The following is a 12,751-nucleotide window of genomic DNA, read 5'->3' as shown; positions in this document are numbered from 1 at the left end:
CCAGAATTTCCTCCAAAGCATCTGGTATCAATCCAACTTTCAGCTGCACCATTCCATCAAAATGGAAACAACCTCTTGGGGAGAGGAGTGAGGGAACAGGTTCCTAAAGTTGACAAATGGGAATCAATAGATACAGTAGTAATGGTCATTTTTTTTTCAACGCTGTAGTTCAGCAGCCACAAAATATCTCAAAAAATATAAAATGCAGAGTATCTCAAGGTTTTCTTATGCAGCTGACAACTGACTTTTGTATTTGTTGAATTGGCAGTGACTACCCCACTCATTATTCAGTCACCAAAGCCGTCCTAACTGTCAAAGCTCCAAAAATTGCCAAGTTATTTTCAGAAGCCTGCATTTTCAGAAGACTGCATTTTTAAGCATGAGGCACCCTGTGTAATGGTCTTGTATCATGGAAAAGTTTTCCAGCAGAAACTAGTATCAAACATAATTTCACACTTTGATATCAACCACAGGATGGCAGCTGCCTACTATCCACAGACGAATGGCCTCATGGAGGATATGCTCATCACATATTTGGATGTTGAACAGAGAGGTTGGGATGCAATACTCATCTTGACATTTGCTTGCAACACAGTAAGGCAAGACACTTCACAGTTTATACCGTTCTTCCTGCTGCATGGGTGTGAGATGGAAATGGCAGTGGAGACACTACTCTCATTTCAATTAAGTAACAGTATGACTACATGAAAAACCTCCTCGCCAGGATTGAAGAAGCAACGGCTCGGCTCATACACAGACTCTACAAGCCCAGGAGAAAGACCGAGAGCACAGGAACACCAAGTATCGGGGAGCAAGATACAGCCTGGGAAACTTAGTATGGATTTTTATGCCTGTGCGGAATGTGGGGCTACCAGAAAAGTCACTAAAGCACTACTATGGGCCATGTCATATATTTTGTGTGTGTGTGTGGGCGGGGGGGGGGGGGGGGGGGGGGCTAAAATTGTTCTCACAAATTGCGGAGCAAACCTAAAAAATTACACCCATTCACTCACTCCCACCTCACTCGCATTGACCCACACAATCACTCTACACTCTATCCCACACACCTAAAGACAATGGAGGACAGATACTGTACCTGGGATTAAAACATAAGTAAACTGACAGAGATGCTCAAAGAAAGGCACATGGAAATACAACTCGCTGAACACTTATAAAAAACTTAAGAGTGTCAGTTTATAATATATTGACACAAATATCCTGTTCTGTACTGTCATTTCTTTAATCGTTAACAATGCTTTCTGACAGGCAGTTAATGACCACATACCAACTGTAAGTATGGCACGAAATGTTCAGACAACAATGCCCCTCTCTACGTGCTCCACAAAGAATTGTCAAAAGTTGCAAGTTATTTTAACTATGCCATAAATGTTGTGACTTTGACATAACCAACAGCATATTACTGTACTTTGCATAGTAAAAAATACATAGGGTCATTTTATGGTTATGGAACATAACATTTGTACAATTTACACTGAAGTATTAACATGAAGAAAAAAAAACACCAGGTAGACCTGAATATGACACTATACACTATGAAGATTTGATGAGCCGAGCTGTGTTCATCTGTCAATACACAAAGGAACAAAAAGTGTTAAGATGTAACAGAACTTTCAACTGTCTTGGAATAACTCTACAATAATAATAAAAAGCCATAGTTGGTGATACAAGTTGAGATATACAAGATGCTATCCAAAACATCCAAGAATTTCATTGTAAAAATCAGAAAACTATACTTACATCCTAACATTCTCAGTCAGCTTCAAAGTAGTCACCTCAGGCATGTATGAAATGATCTCAATGTTGTTCTCATTTCTGAAAGCATTCCTCAAAGTCTGCAGGGTGAAGGGTGTTCAGGACCCACTGCGATTCTGTCTGGATGTCTTCAATTCAGTCAAAATGCCACCCTTTTTGTACGATTTTCATCTTTGGGAACACATAGAAATCATATGCGGTTACATCTGGCAAGTAAGGAGGGTGGAGGACTACTGCCATGTTATTCCTGGCCAGGAATTCCTTCACAATGAGAGAGGTGTTTGCGGGAGTACTGTCATGGTGCACAAACCAGTCCTTCTTACACAACTCTGAAGATTCACACTGAACATTTTCCCTCAGTAACCTCAAAACACCACAACAAAACTGCCCGTTTGCAGTCTGATGAGGTGCAACAAACTCCTTATGCACTATTCCCTGAATGTTGAAAAAATTGATCAGCATTGACTTCATGTTGCTGTAAACTTGTTGGGCTTCTTTCAGCCTTGGAGAAGACGACGTTTTCTGTTCTGATGAATGCTGCTTTGTTTCAGGGTCATAACCATAGACCCAAGATTCACCACCAGTTACAGCTCTGGATAAGAATTTTGGACACTGTCTAACTCTTTTTGTTGCACAGCTGAGTGCAAGTCTAAATCCTGAGGTTTCGTTGGTCGATGCTGAGAAGGCAAGGGATAAACTTTGCTCCAATTCATCTTGTTTAGTTCATCAACTACAATTCATTGACATGTACAGTACAACAGCCCAAATTTGTTACAATTTTGTGGATGTTGACGGTTGACAAGATGTTTGTCATCTTCCACAGAGTCTCGACTTTCCTTGAAATGCTTGACCTACTCAAAATGTTCTAGCTTGATGCAGTGCACTTTCACCAAATGCCTCTGTCAGCATGTGGTGCATTTCAGCTGCAGTTCCATTAAACTTGAAATGAAATTTGATGCAAATCTGTTGCTCCTACACATTATCCATTTCACAATTTGCAGAAGTAATGAAACATGTTCTGATATGCACCACTACAGCTCACACCTGTATGCACCAAAGATGATACAACATTGTGCTGCAGTTCCTCGAAACATCTAGTGGTGGAATGCCATCTTGCAACTGGTTTGACTTATACAAGGAAATTCTCATACCTCTCATGTAGCGTCTAATATGTGAAGGGCAACTGAATGATCATATCAAATAATGGTATTATGTTGAGAGCAAATTTGTTGTAATGTTATTTACAACTGTTTTCCAGATTGATACTGTCATTGAGGTTACAGGCTAACATTTTATGAAGGCAAAACATGAAAATCTTTCATGTGTGAGCACATTATGCAAACATAAATTTGGACACACTTTTGTACTATCATGTATAAAACAGCTTCAAATGTCTGATTACTTTACAAATTAGTTAATGTATTAAATATTATATGTTAAAAATGTAAGTGACAAAAAGTTTGGAAAAGACCGGAAACCAGGTGTGAAGTTGGTTTAAAGTTTCTTGCAAGTTGCTCTGTGCTCCCATTATCAAACACTGGATGATTACAGTCTGGGTAATTTGTATTCTGTTTTCAGCAACAGCTAGTTTTTCATGCATCTCAATATTTATGGCATCATACCTCCTGAACTATATGTTGTACAATAGTATATTCTGGCAGGAACATGCAGTGGTATATGCGGATACTGTTGGCAAAGTATGTTGTGAACAGAATTAGTAGTAAAGAAGTAATACATTAAAACATCATGCCTGATGCTGAAATTTTACTGCATGAACAGTTAAAATGTAGCAAGCAATAAAATTTTTAAATTTCTTCATTTTGTATGTCGGCAAAAAGAGCCATGTAATGGTAATAAATTATGTGTAAAGTTTGTTGGAATTCACTACGTGATCTCATTCTCAAAGAGTAGATGAATATACAGGTTGTGATTCAAAAGTTTCAAGACTTATCTCAGAACTAGAAATTTATTGGGCATTTAAGTACAGCGGACTAAAATTCTACAAAATATGATCCTTCAGCATCAACACGACGCTCCCAGTGCATCTTCCACGGTTCGTAGTCCTTCTGGAAGGCCTTGGACATCATGGTGTCAAGGGCTCTCGTCGAATCCTGATGGATGGCATCGATGGAGTCGAATTGCTTCCCTTGATTCGGAGGAAGAGGAAAAAGTCACTTGGAGCCAAGTCAGGGCTGTACTGTGGCTGTGGCAGTGTTGTCACATTGAACTTGACCAAAACTTCGGCAGTGGCACGCAACGTGTGAGCAGGCTCATTGTCATGGTGGAGAATCCAATTGCCGAGCGGACACGGCAGAATTGATCCCTCAAGCGGCAGAGCACTCCAGCGTAAAAGTCACCTGTGACAGTCTGTCCACTCTGTCAAACTCTGTGTCAATCACTCCTTTACCATCAAACAAATTTTCCCACTTTTCGATTGAGGTCAATGACACCCACTCACACTGCAAGCGATGTGCACTCTCCAGGATTCCGGAGGCAATGCCGGAGCATCAGTTCATGCCCTGAGACCCCCCACTACTTCCCCCACCCAGCGGAACTGGTCCACATGCACTTCCCTACTCAGAAATGAATCAGTCATGAAACTTCTGAATCACACTCTGTATACTGGGTAATTTGTGTGCCGTGTGTTATGTTGCTTCAAGACATATTTACAATTTTTAACTGTAATACTTGGCTTATTGTGTTGAATCTTTAATACAGTATTATAGCTCTTAATGAGTAGATTATGGCCACATTTTGAATTTGTGAATTCAGTCATTAACTGTATGAAATACTAAAAATCTAATTTTTGTTGCCCCTGAAAGTCATCAGATTGGCAACCTGCAATGGGGATTATGTGACTATGCACCAGGTTAGCAATTTAGTACTATAGATATATAGCTGGTCATGTAATAAATTGAAATTCATATACCAGTCACTACAATGCATTTAAATCTCTTAAAAAGTGCTTTTAAGATGTACAGCAAATTAAGTCTCATTGTCACCAAAACAACTTGGTGAGTGTGGGTTGAAAGGGGAAGGGGGTGGGGGGCAGGGGCAAAAACTTCCCACTTAAAATCAAATGGCTTTCTTATAATTGGCAAATATGGTTAGATGTTTTGAGATTAGAGCACACAACAGCTAAATTATTAATAGTAGTTGTGGTCCCCAGTGCAAGGCTGGTTTGATGCTGCTCTTTATGCCACTGAATCCTGCACAACTGCAACCTGTATTCATTTGCACCTACTTCCTGTAGTTCAGCCTTTGTCCCTGTCTACAGTTTTCATCCTCCTCACACTTCCCATAGTTGATTAGTACTCCTTGATGCCTCAGGATGTGACCTATTGAACAATCCCTTCCTTCACTCATGTTTTTTCTCCCCCAATTCAATATCATGCTTCTTCATTGGTGATCATATATATATATTCATCTTATCTTCACCATTTTTACATACTACCTCATTTTAAAAGCTTTAATATTTTTTAGTCTTGTACTGTTTATCATCTACATTTCATATCCATATCTGGTTACACTTTACACAACACTTTCACAAAACACTTCCTAACACTTTAGTTTTTATTAGGATGTTAAAACATTTTTCTATTTCATAAACACTTTTGTTTGCTAGTGCCAGTCTGTATTTTATACTTAGTTGCAACAGCGTACACAGCCATGATAACTTCTTGAAAGAAGTATGTTTCTAGCATTGGGTGTTATTCATTTTGATTTTAACTTTATTCTGCATACTACAAAATTTTACTGAAGAGAGGCTACATGGCTGTAACTTCATAGTATGCAAAATAGAAATAAAATGTAAATGATAACAACCAATGCAGGAAACTTATTTCTCTCCATGTGCATTTTATATCTCCTTTAATTCTGCCATTTTTCAGTTGTTTTGCTGCACAAACAGGATATCAGACATTACGGGCACTATATAAATTTGGCTGATATAATTCCCTGAGCATTGCAAACTAGATGTCCATTGAATGGCAACAAGGGACCTTTTCAGATGACTGATAGGCGTTGGCACGTACAGCGCGAAACACCCAAAAGTAAACACCCTGCAACAACTTTCAGAAGGGTCAAGGCCAGAGGAGAGAGGGTTATGGCCTGGGCATGTGGCATTCCCAGGGTGATCTTGTCATTTTGTAAGGTACAGAGGATCAACACAATTATCCATCTTTCGTAGGGGACTATGTCCATTCCTACATGTAGTTAGTTTCTCCTTGGCATGATGGCATATACCAACAGGACAATACAAGGGGTCACACAGCTCGCTGTGTACGTGTGTTGTTCAAAGAGCACCACGAGATGGTTCTTGAAATAAATAAAACCGTGGTAATTCAGGAGAACAAACTATGGATGCAATGACAAATCACCTTAGCTTTAACAAATGGTACACAATATTGAACAACCCTGCAGAACTGCAGGAAGAACTTCACAGAAATGATGATAATATATGAAAAGTTGAAACACAGCGAAGAAAGACACTGCATAACAAACTTAGGAGATGCACACTAGAATAGATCCTGGAGTTCCTGCAGTCATGTAGACTTACAGGAAAATAACAGATTAAAAGAATAAATCTATGAGAGATTTTGTGGTACTTGGCACAAGAAGCAATCAACTGGGAGGTTCTGATAGACAAGAAAATTAGCACACAGGAGAGAATATTACAGCATAATGATTTGTCAAAGATCAAATTACAGGAAAATGAGCACAGGCTTGTAGCAAGCAAACATAGCACAGCAAATCTACTATGATCTTTAGAAAGAATCAATCTCAGAATTCATCTTCAGTGATTTATGAAAATAAATATAGGTAGTTGGGCAGAGATTTGAACACCTGCTCTCCTGAATACGAGTTCAGTGTTTTAATCACTTTACTAGATATAATGTTGATGTTTAATATAACAAATTCGGTCAAGTAGTAACATAGTGAAAAAGTAAGATAATAGCAGTACAGGAAAGGCTAGAATGCTCAAAACTAGATACTGAATGTGACATTTGATCCTCTATGTACAGAAATTTACTGTATGACATGTACGTACACATAAATAACCATTACTGAATGAGTAAATAATTAGTGCTCAATCAGTGGAAACTATATTGAATTTGGAATCACCAAGGAAAGTATAGTATTAACAACACAGGGCTATAGGGGACATTGTGACAGTTGTAATTAATAAACAGATAAACCACCACAGTTCCTGTACTGGTTGATTGACAAATAGTTTCCCTCACTCAACAGCTGTGAGTATCATCAGATATCCATTACTCTGGGGGTAAAATATTAAAGTTTTAAAGCATCACTCTGTACCATCAACAACACAAAGTCTTTACACTGATAATGGTGTTGAACAATACTTTAAGTATGAGATTTTCACTCTGCATCAGAGTGTGCGCTGATATGAAACTTCCTGCCAGATTAAAACTGTGTGCCTGACCGAGACTCGAACTTGGGAGCTTTGCCTTCCGCGGGCAAGTGCTCTCCCATCTGAGCTACCGATGCACGACTCACGCCCGATCCTCACAGCTTTGCTTTTGCCAGTACCTCGTCTCCTACCTTCCAAACTTTAAAGAAGCTCTCCTGCGAACCTTCTGTAAAGTTTGGAAGGTAGGAGACGAGGTACTGGCAGAAGTAAAGCTGTGAGGACCGGGTGTGAGTCCCGCATCTGTAGCTCAGATGGTAGAGCACTTGCCCGCGAAAGGCAAAGGTCCCAAGTTCGAGTCTCGATCGGGCACACAGTTTTAATCTGCCAGGAAGTTTCAATAATTTAAGTCTTCAACGTGTTGTCATCAGGGCAATGAAAATCTGAATATGCTCACATCTGACAACTGGAACTAGACCTAAATCAAATAATACATGACCCATTTTGGTTTAACTGTACATGTAAAACAATTTGTAGGAAAAGCAAAAGACAGACAGTTATTCATTCCAAGAATCTTCAGGAAATTTAATTAATTCTTAAGGCAATCAATACCTGGCGAAGTAAACTGAAGACTTGGCCAGGTTGGCAGCACCTCCATGTTTACTCCCAAGAAACGAGAAGTAGAGGCAGTAACAGAGTATACTATGACAATACTTCTCACACACTATCACTGTGACAAATTTTATTTGCATTGACTTCTTGGAGAAGTCCAGTTCTGTGTAATAGAAATGTGATGTTTTCACAAGGTTCATACACTGCTTAAAAGAATTATGGGAATATGACTCTGGTCTGGGTTCCTGCCATGCTCCATTGAGCAATAACTGAGAACTTGGTCTTTTACCACATTAAACTTTTATCTTTCACAAATTAAGTACACAACAAAACATCATTAAATCCTTGATCATTTACATAAAAAGAAGAGAAATATCCAACAAGTGTCAAAAACAAAGTGGAAACAATCATTCATCCAGTCATCCTGGGTACTTTTCACTGGACTTTGAGAGCTTCAATAACATTTATTCCCTCCATGAGCATTTATCACTGCCTGACACCTATGTGACATGCTTCATTTAAGTCTACGTAGGTCATCCTGTAGTATCCATTCCCATCGGTCTTTATGTTAGGTTGTACAGTGACTTTGTCCAACTCACCTAGTGTACTGGCATGTTTCCCTGTAGTGTGTCCACAAACTACAAATGACGGACGAACATTGGAATCTAAAGCAGTACAAAGGAAAGTATATCTTTTTTGGATCAAACTGACTACTCTTGCAACCTGCATTGCATTAATATGTTGCACTCAATGTGCTTGGCTGAATACAATGGCCACAAATGACAACTGTCATCTGTGTACCTTACAAGAAAGAAAACACTGGGACACCAGTACTCGGTTCCTTCTGAGGGGTCACCTAACACTGTTACGCGCGACACAGTCAATAGGTGGTGAATGATTTTCAATTGTACACATTGAAAGCAAACATCTCAAGCCAATCATTAAGACCACAGGTACTGACTGCATCAAAATAGATTTAACCTACTGGACACTGATTCATATATTCCCCTAATTCTTTTGAACAGTGTATTTCCTTACATAGTTCAAAACACTGCAGAACATGCTGCCTAGTAATACATTTTTCCATACTGCCAATGAAATCTTTACTATGTGACTTTGGTCTTTCCTCTTTGAGTAATTACTTAAATCCAACTCTGCTCGGCATCATTGCCTCTTGCTGTAATTTGCACACCACTGACTTACTCAACATTTTGCTTGCACATTTTGTCATCTTTTCCATCAGCAATGTCACTGTTTTCTCCTCCTCAATATCAATAAATTCAATGACCCTAATAGCAACCTGTTGCAGCTGCCCTCTAAAGCATTTTCCATAATCATTTTCCATGCCTGCCCCACGAGGTATCAACATGTGCCACTTTGAACTGGAACGTAACAACAGTCACATGAGCAAGTTAATCATGGACAACTCATTTGGCTATTTCTCATGTCTGCGATCCTCACTAAGGAGGATTAATATGGCAGATACTCTCTCTCTGTCATCTTCTGTTGCGGTACCAGTATGGTCAGAGAGATTGAATAGATGATTTTGATCTGCTTACTGATTTTAAATAAGAGAAAACTTCTTGGATTTTTTAGACTGATCATGTGGAAAAATTTTACTTTCAGTTTCATTGAATGCATCTCACAATAATCTACTCACGCTCATTTTGATTCCATTCAGTTTATGTTTGTCTACCAGGCTTTGACTTCACTTCAATCGGAGATGACATTCTCTTTGCTTTTGAAGCAACTTTTTAACATGGCTATTTATCTACAGTTGGTCCTTTCTATCCCTCATAGCCTTGCTCAGCACATACTTGTCTATGGCATATTGTACACTGATTTTCTGTTCTTACCATTTGTGCTCCACATCTTCATCCTTAAACCTGAATATCTGATGATGAGTACTTACTTACTCTGTTATTTCTCTTGTCACTCTTGTTACCCAAAACTGTTTTCCTATCTTTTTTTAACATATCTTGTAATAACCATAGTCACTGAAGCTCTCACAGCCTTATGATCAGCAATTATCTTCTCAGTGTAACTGATTTGAAAAGTTTGAGTTTGTTAATTGCTAAGAGATCTAAGAGATTGCCTTCTTGCATTGATTCTTTAACTGTTTGCTTGAAGTATTTTCAGTAAAGACATTCAGAACAATCTAACATGAACCCATTTCTCTGGTATCAGTTTTAATTGTGTTGGTCTCCTTTTCTATAGATGGCAAATTGAAGTCTCTCCCTATCACAACAGCATGATCAGGAACCTTACTCATGATATTCTCTAAGTTACTTCTGACGCACTGTGCCCTACAGCTCGTGATGCAGGTGGTCTATAAAGGCATATGATTACCAAACTTGACCCACCCCAATTTGTTACCGAGTGCCATTTTCAATGGTTATGATCTCTCCATGGGGTGCCACATTATTGCAGAACTGACCTTCTGGCCAGAAAGGATTAAATGTTCACAAGCATCTGAGTGTTATGCCAGCAGTGGCACAACAACTGGTAGGGCCTCACAAGCCACATAGGTCCCCGCAGAACCGCACAAAGTGTGTGTCACAACATTCCATCACCATCACGCCACATCCTATTCATATTAACCGTTAACAGCACAGCCCTATGTGACAGTGACCCAAACTTAAATTTGGTGACCATAAATAGAAAGGCAGCTCCCCAACATAAATCAGAGACAACATGAGGACAAGATGTCTGAAACTTTACATACAGCTCACATTATTTCTGCAGTAAAAACCGGAGTGTCTAAATGACTAACATTGACTAACTATACTGTAGAACAATTTTCTGGCATCTGTTTATCACACAAACTGGTCATGTGGATATCCATCACTGATAATTAAAAGCAATTTAAAATTGTCTGAAACTGCTGTGAGATATGTTTTGTGAAGGTTTAAAACTTGACATTTGTTTTACTAAATTCTGGCGGTCTTGCAGACTAATGTACCATAGATAGGGCTGTCAAAGGCCCTATTGTTATATCTGAGTTCCTGAGATGTTGGTGTCTCAATCTGGTTTAAAGTGTATCAGAAGTGGTGGACTGAAGGAACTCTAGCAGTATATTCATAACACAGGGAATTCCAACAACTTTTGCACCCACACCTTGCTATGTCAAGTTAAGTTAAAATTAAATATCATGACTCATAAAAAGTAAACTGCCTCTACCACACTAGAGACAAAAAACTGAAGAGCATTTACAACACAAGATAAGCTATTGGAACTGGAGTGAAATAAGTGACATCGAGTGGGGTATCATTGGGATAACAAAGGTATAAGAAATGAAGAGGACTAAATAAGACCTCAATAGTAGGCTCTACCATTGGCAAGAAATTCGAAAGTTTGAATGGTTGACACTGAAACAATTCTGACAGTACAGCACGAATAGCATTAAAAATACAAGAAACTCATTGTAAATAGAAAAATCTAAGTTCTAAGACCTCACACACTGATGATGATTTATATCTTTATGAGTTACAAGAACTGTTAAACAATAGTGATTCATACTGTAAGACAACAGGTGGCTTTAAAGCAAAAGTGAGAAGAAGACAGAAAAATTATTCTTCAATACAGAACTTCTGTTTCGATACCATGAACAATAGAAGACAGATGCTGATGCAATTTTGCTGAAAAGAAGCCCATGTACATCTGAAAGACATTTTTCAAGAAAACTTCTACATCTACATCTACACACGTACTTCGCAATCCACCATACGGTGCGTGGTGGAGGGTACTTCGTACCACATCTAGCATCTTCTCTCTGTGTTCCACTCAAACAGAACGAGGGAAAAATGACTGCCTATATGCCTCTGTACGAGCCCTAATCTCTCTTATCTTATCTTTGTTGTCTTTCCACGAAATATAAGTTGGTGGCAGTAAAATTGTACTGCAGTCAGCCTCAAATGATGGTTCTCTCAATTTCCTCAGTAGCGATTCGCAAAAAGAACGCCTCCTTTCCTCCAGAGACTCCCACCCGAGTTCCTGAAGCATTTCCGTAACACTCGCGTGATGATCAAACCTACCAGTAACAAATCTAGCAGCCCGCCTCTGAATTGCTTCTATGTCCTCCCTCAATCCGACCTGATAGGGATACCAAACGCTTGAGCAGTACTCAAGAATAGACCGTATTAGTGTTTTATAAGCAGTCTCCTTTACAGATGAACCACATCTTCCCAAAATTCTACCAATGAACTGAAGATGACTATCCGTCTTTCTCACAACTGCCATTACATGCTTGTCCCACTCTGCAATGTTACGCCCAAATATTTAATCGGCGTGAGTGTGTCAAGTGCTACACTACTAATGGAGTATTCAAACATTATGGGATTCTTTTTCCTATTCATCTGCATTCATTTTCATTTATCTATATTTAGAGTTAGCTGCCATTCTTTACACCAATCACAAATCCTGTCCAAGTCATCTTTTATCCTCGTACGGTCACTCTATGGCGACAACTTCCCGTACACCACAGCATCATCAGCAAACAGCCGCACATTGCTATCTACCCTATCCAAAAGATCATTTATGTAGATAGAAAACAACAGCGGACCTACCATACTTTCCTGGGGCACTCCAGATGATACCCTCACCTCCGATGAACACTCACCATCGAGGACAACATACTGGGTTCAAGCAGAAAATGGACATGGTAAGGACCAAATGGAATTTAAAATGAGACTGACAATGTGCTGTCAAGCAACACACAAATCACACAGGATGTGTCAGTACTTAGATGCAGAATCGCACTGGACACTAAGTTACAAAGAAACATTACTCATTAAACATAAATCCAGTTTAACTGCTTAAATAAATTAATTATAAGAGAAGAAGAATACGAACAGCTTTAAAGCTCTAGAGAAAAAAGCAATTGTACAGATAAATAAGAGAAATGGTCCTTTCACAAATATTATATCGGAAACAGGGAGAGTTGTTGCATCAGCAAAGAGAAACAAACAGAATTTTAGAGAACACAAGATAGCTGTT

The 12,751-nt window shown here is 39.0% G+C and overlaps 1 protein-coding gene across 1 annotated transcript in view; it reads right to left on the bottom strand.

Annotated features, from left to right (window-relative positions):
* LOC126298379 (inhibitor of growth protein 3-like) overlaps window positions 1-11,529 on the bottom strand; it is a 76,723-nt gene extending 65,194 nt beyond the window's left edge. The window contains exon 1 of the mRNA XM_049989687.1: window positions 11,467-11,529. Within this exon, the coding sequence (XP_049845644.1) occupies window positions 11,467-11,521 (55 nt within the window). The 5' untranslated portion in view covers window positions 11,522-11,529. The remainder of the gene's footprint in view (window positions 1-11,466) is intronic.
* Between the last annotated feature and the right edge of the window lie 1,222 nt (window positions 11,530-12,751).

Source organism: Schistocerca gregaria, chromosome X (assembly GCF_023897955.1).
Source record: "Schistocerca gregaria isolate iqSchGreg1 chromosome X, iqSchGreg1.2, whole genome shotgun sequence".
Taxonomy (NCBI): domain Eukaryota; kingdom Metazoa; phylum Arthropoda; class Insecta; order Orthoptera; family Acrididae; genus Schistocerca; species Schistocerca gregaria.
Note: the sequence above shows the minus strand (reverse complement) of the source record. Positions and strands in the feature narration are given on the sequence as shown.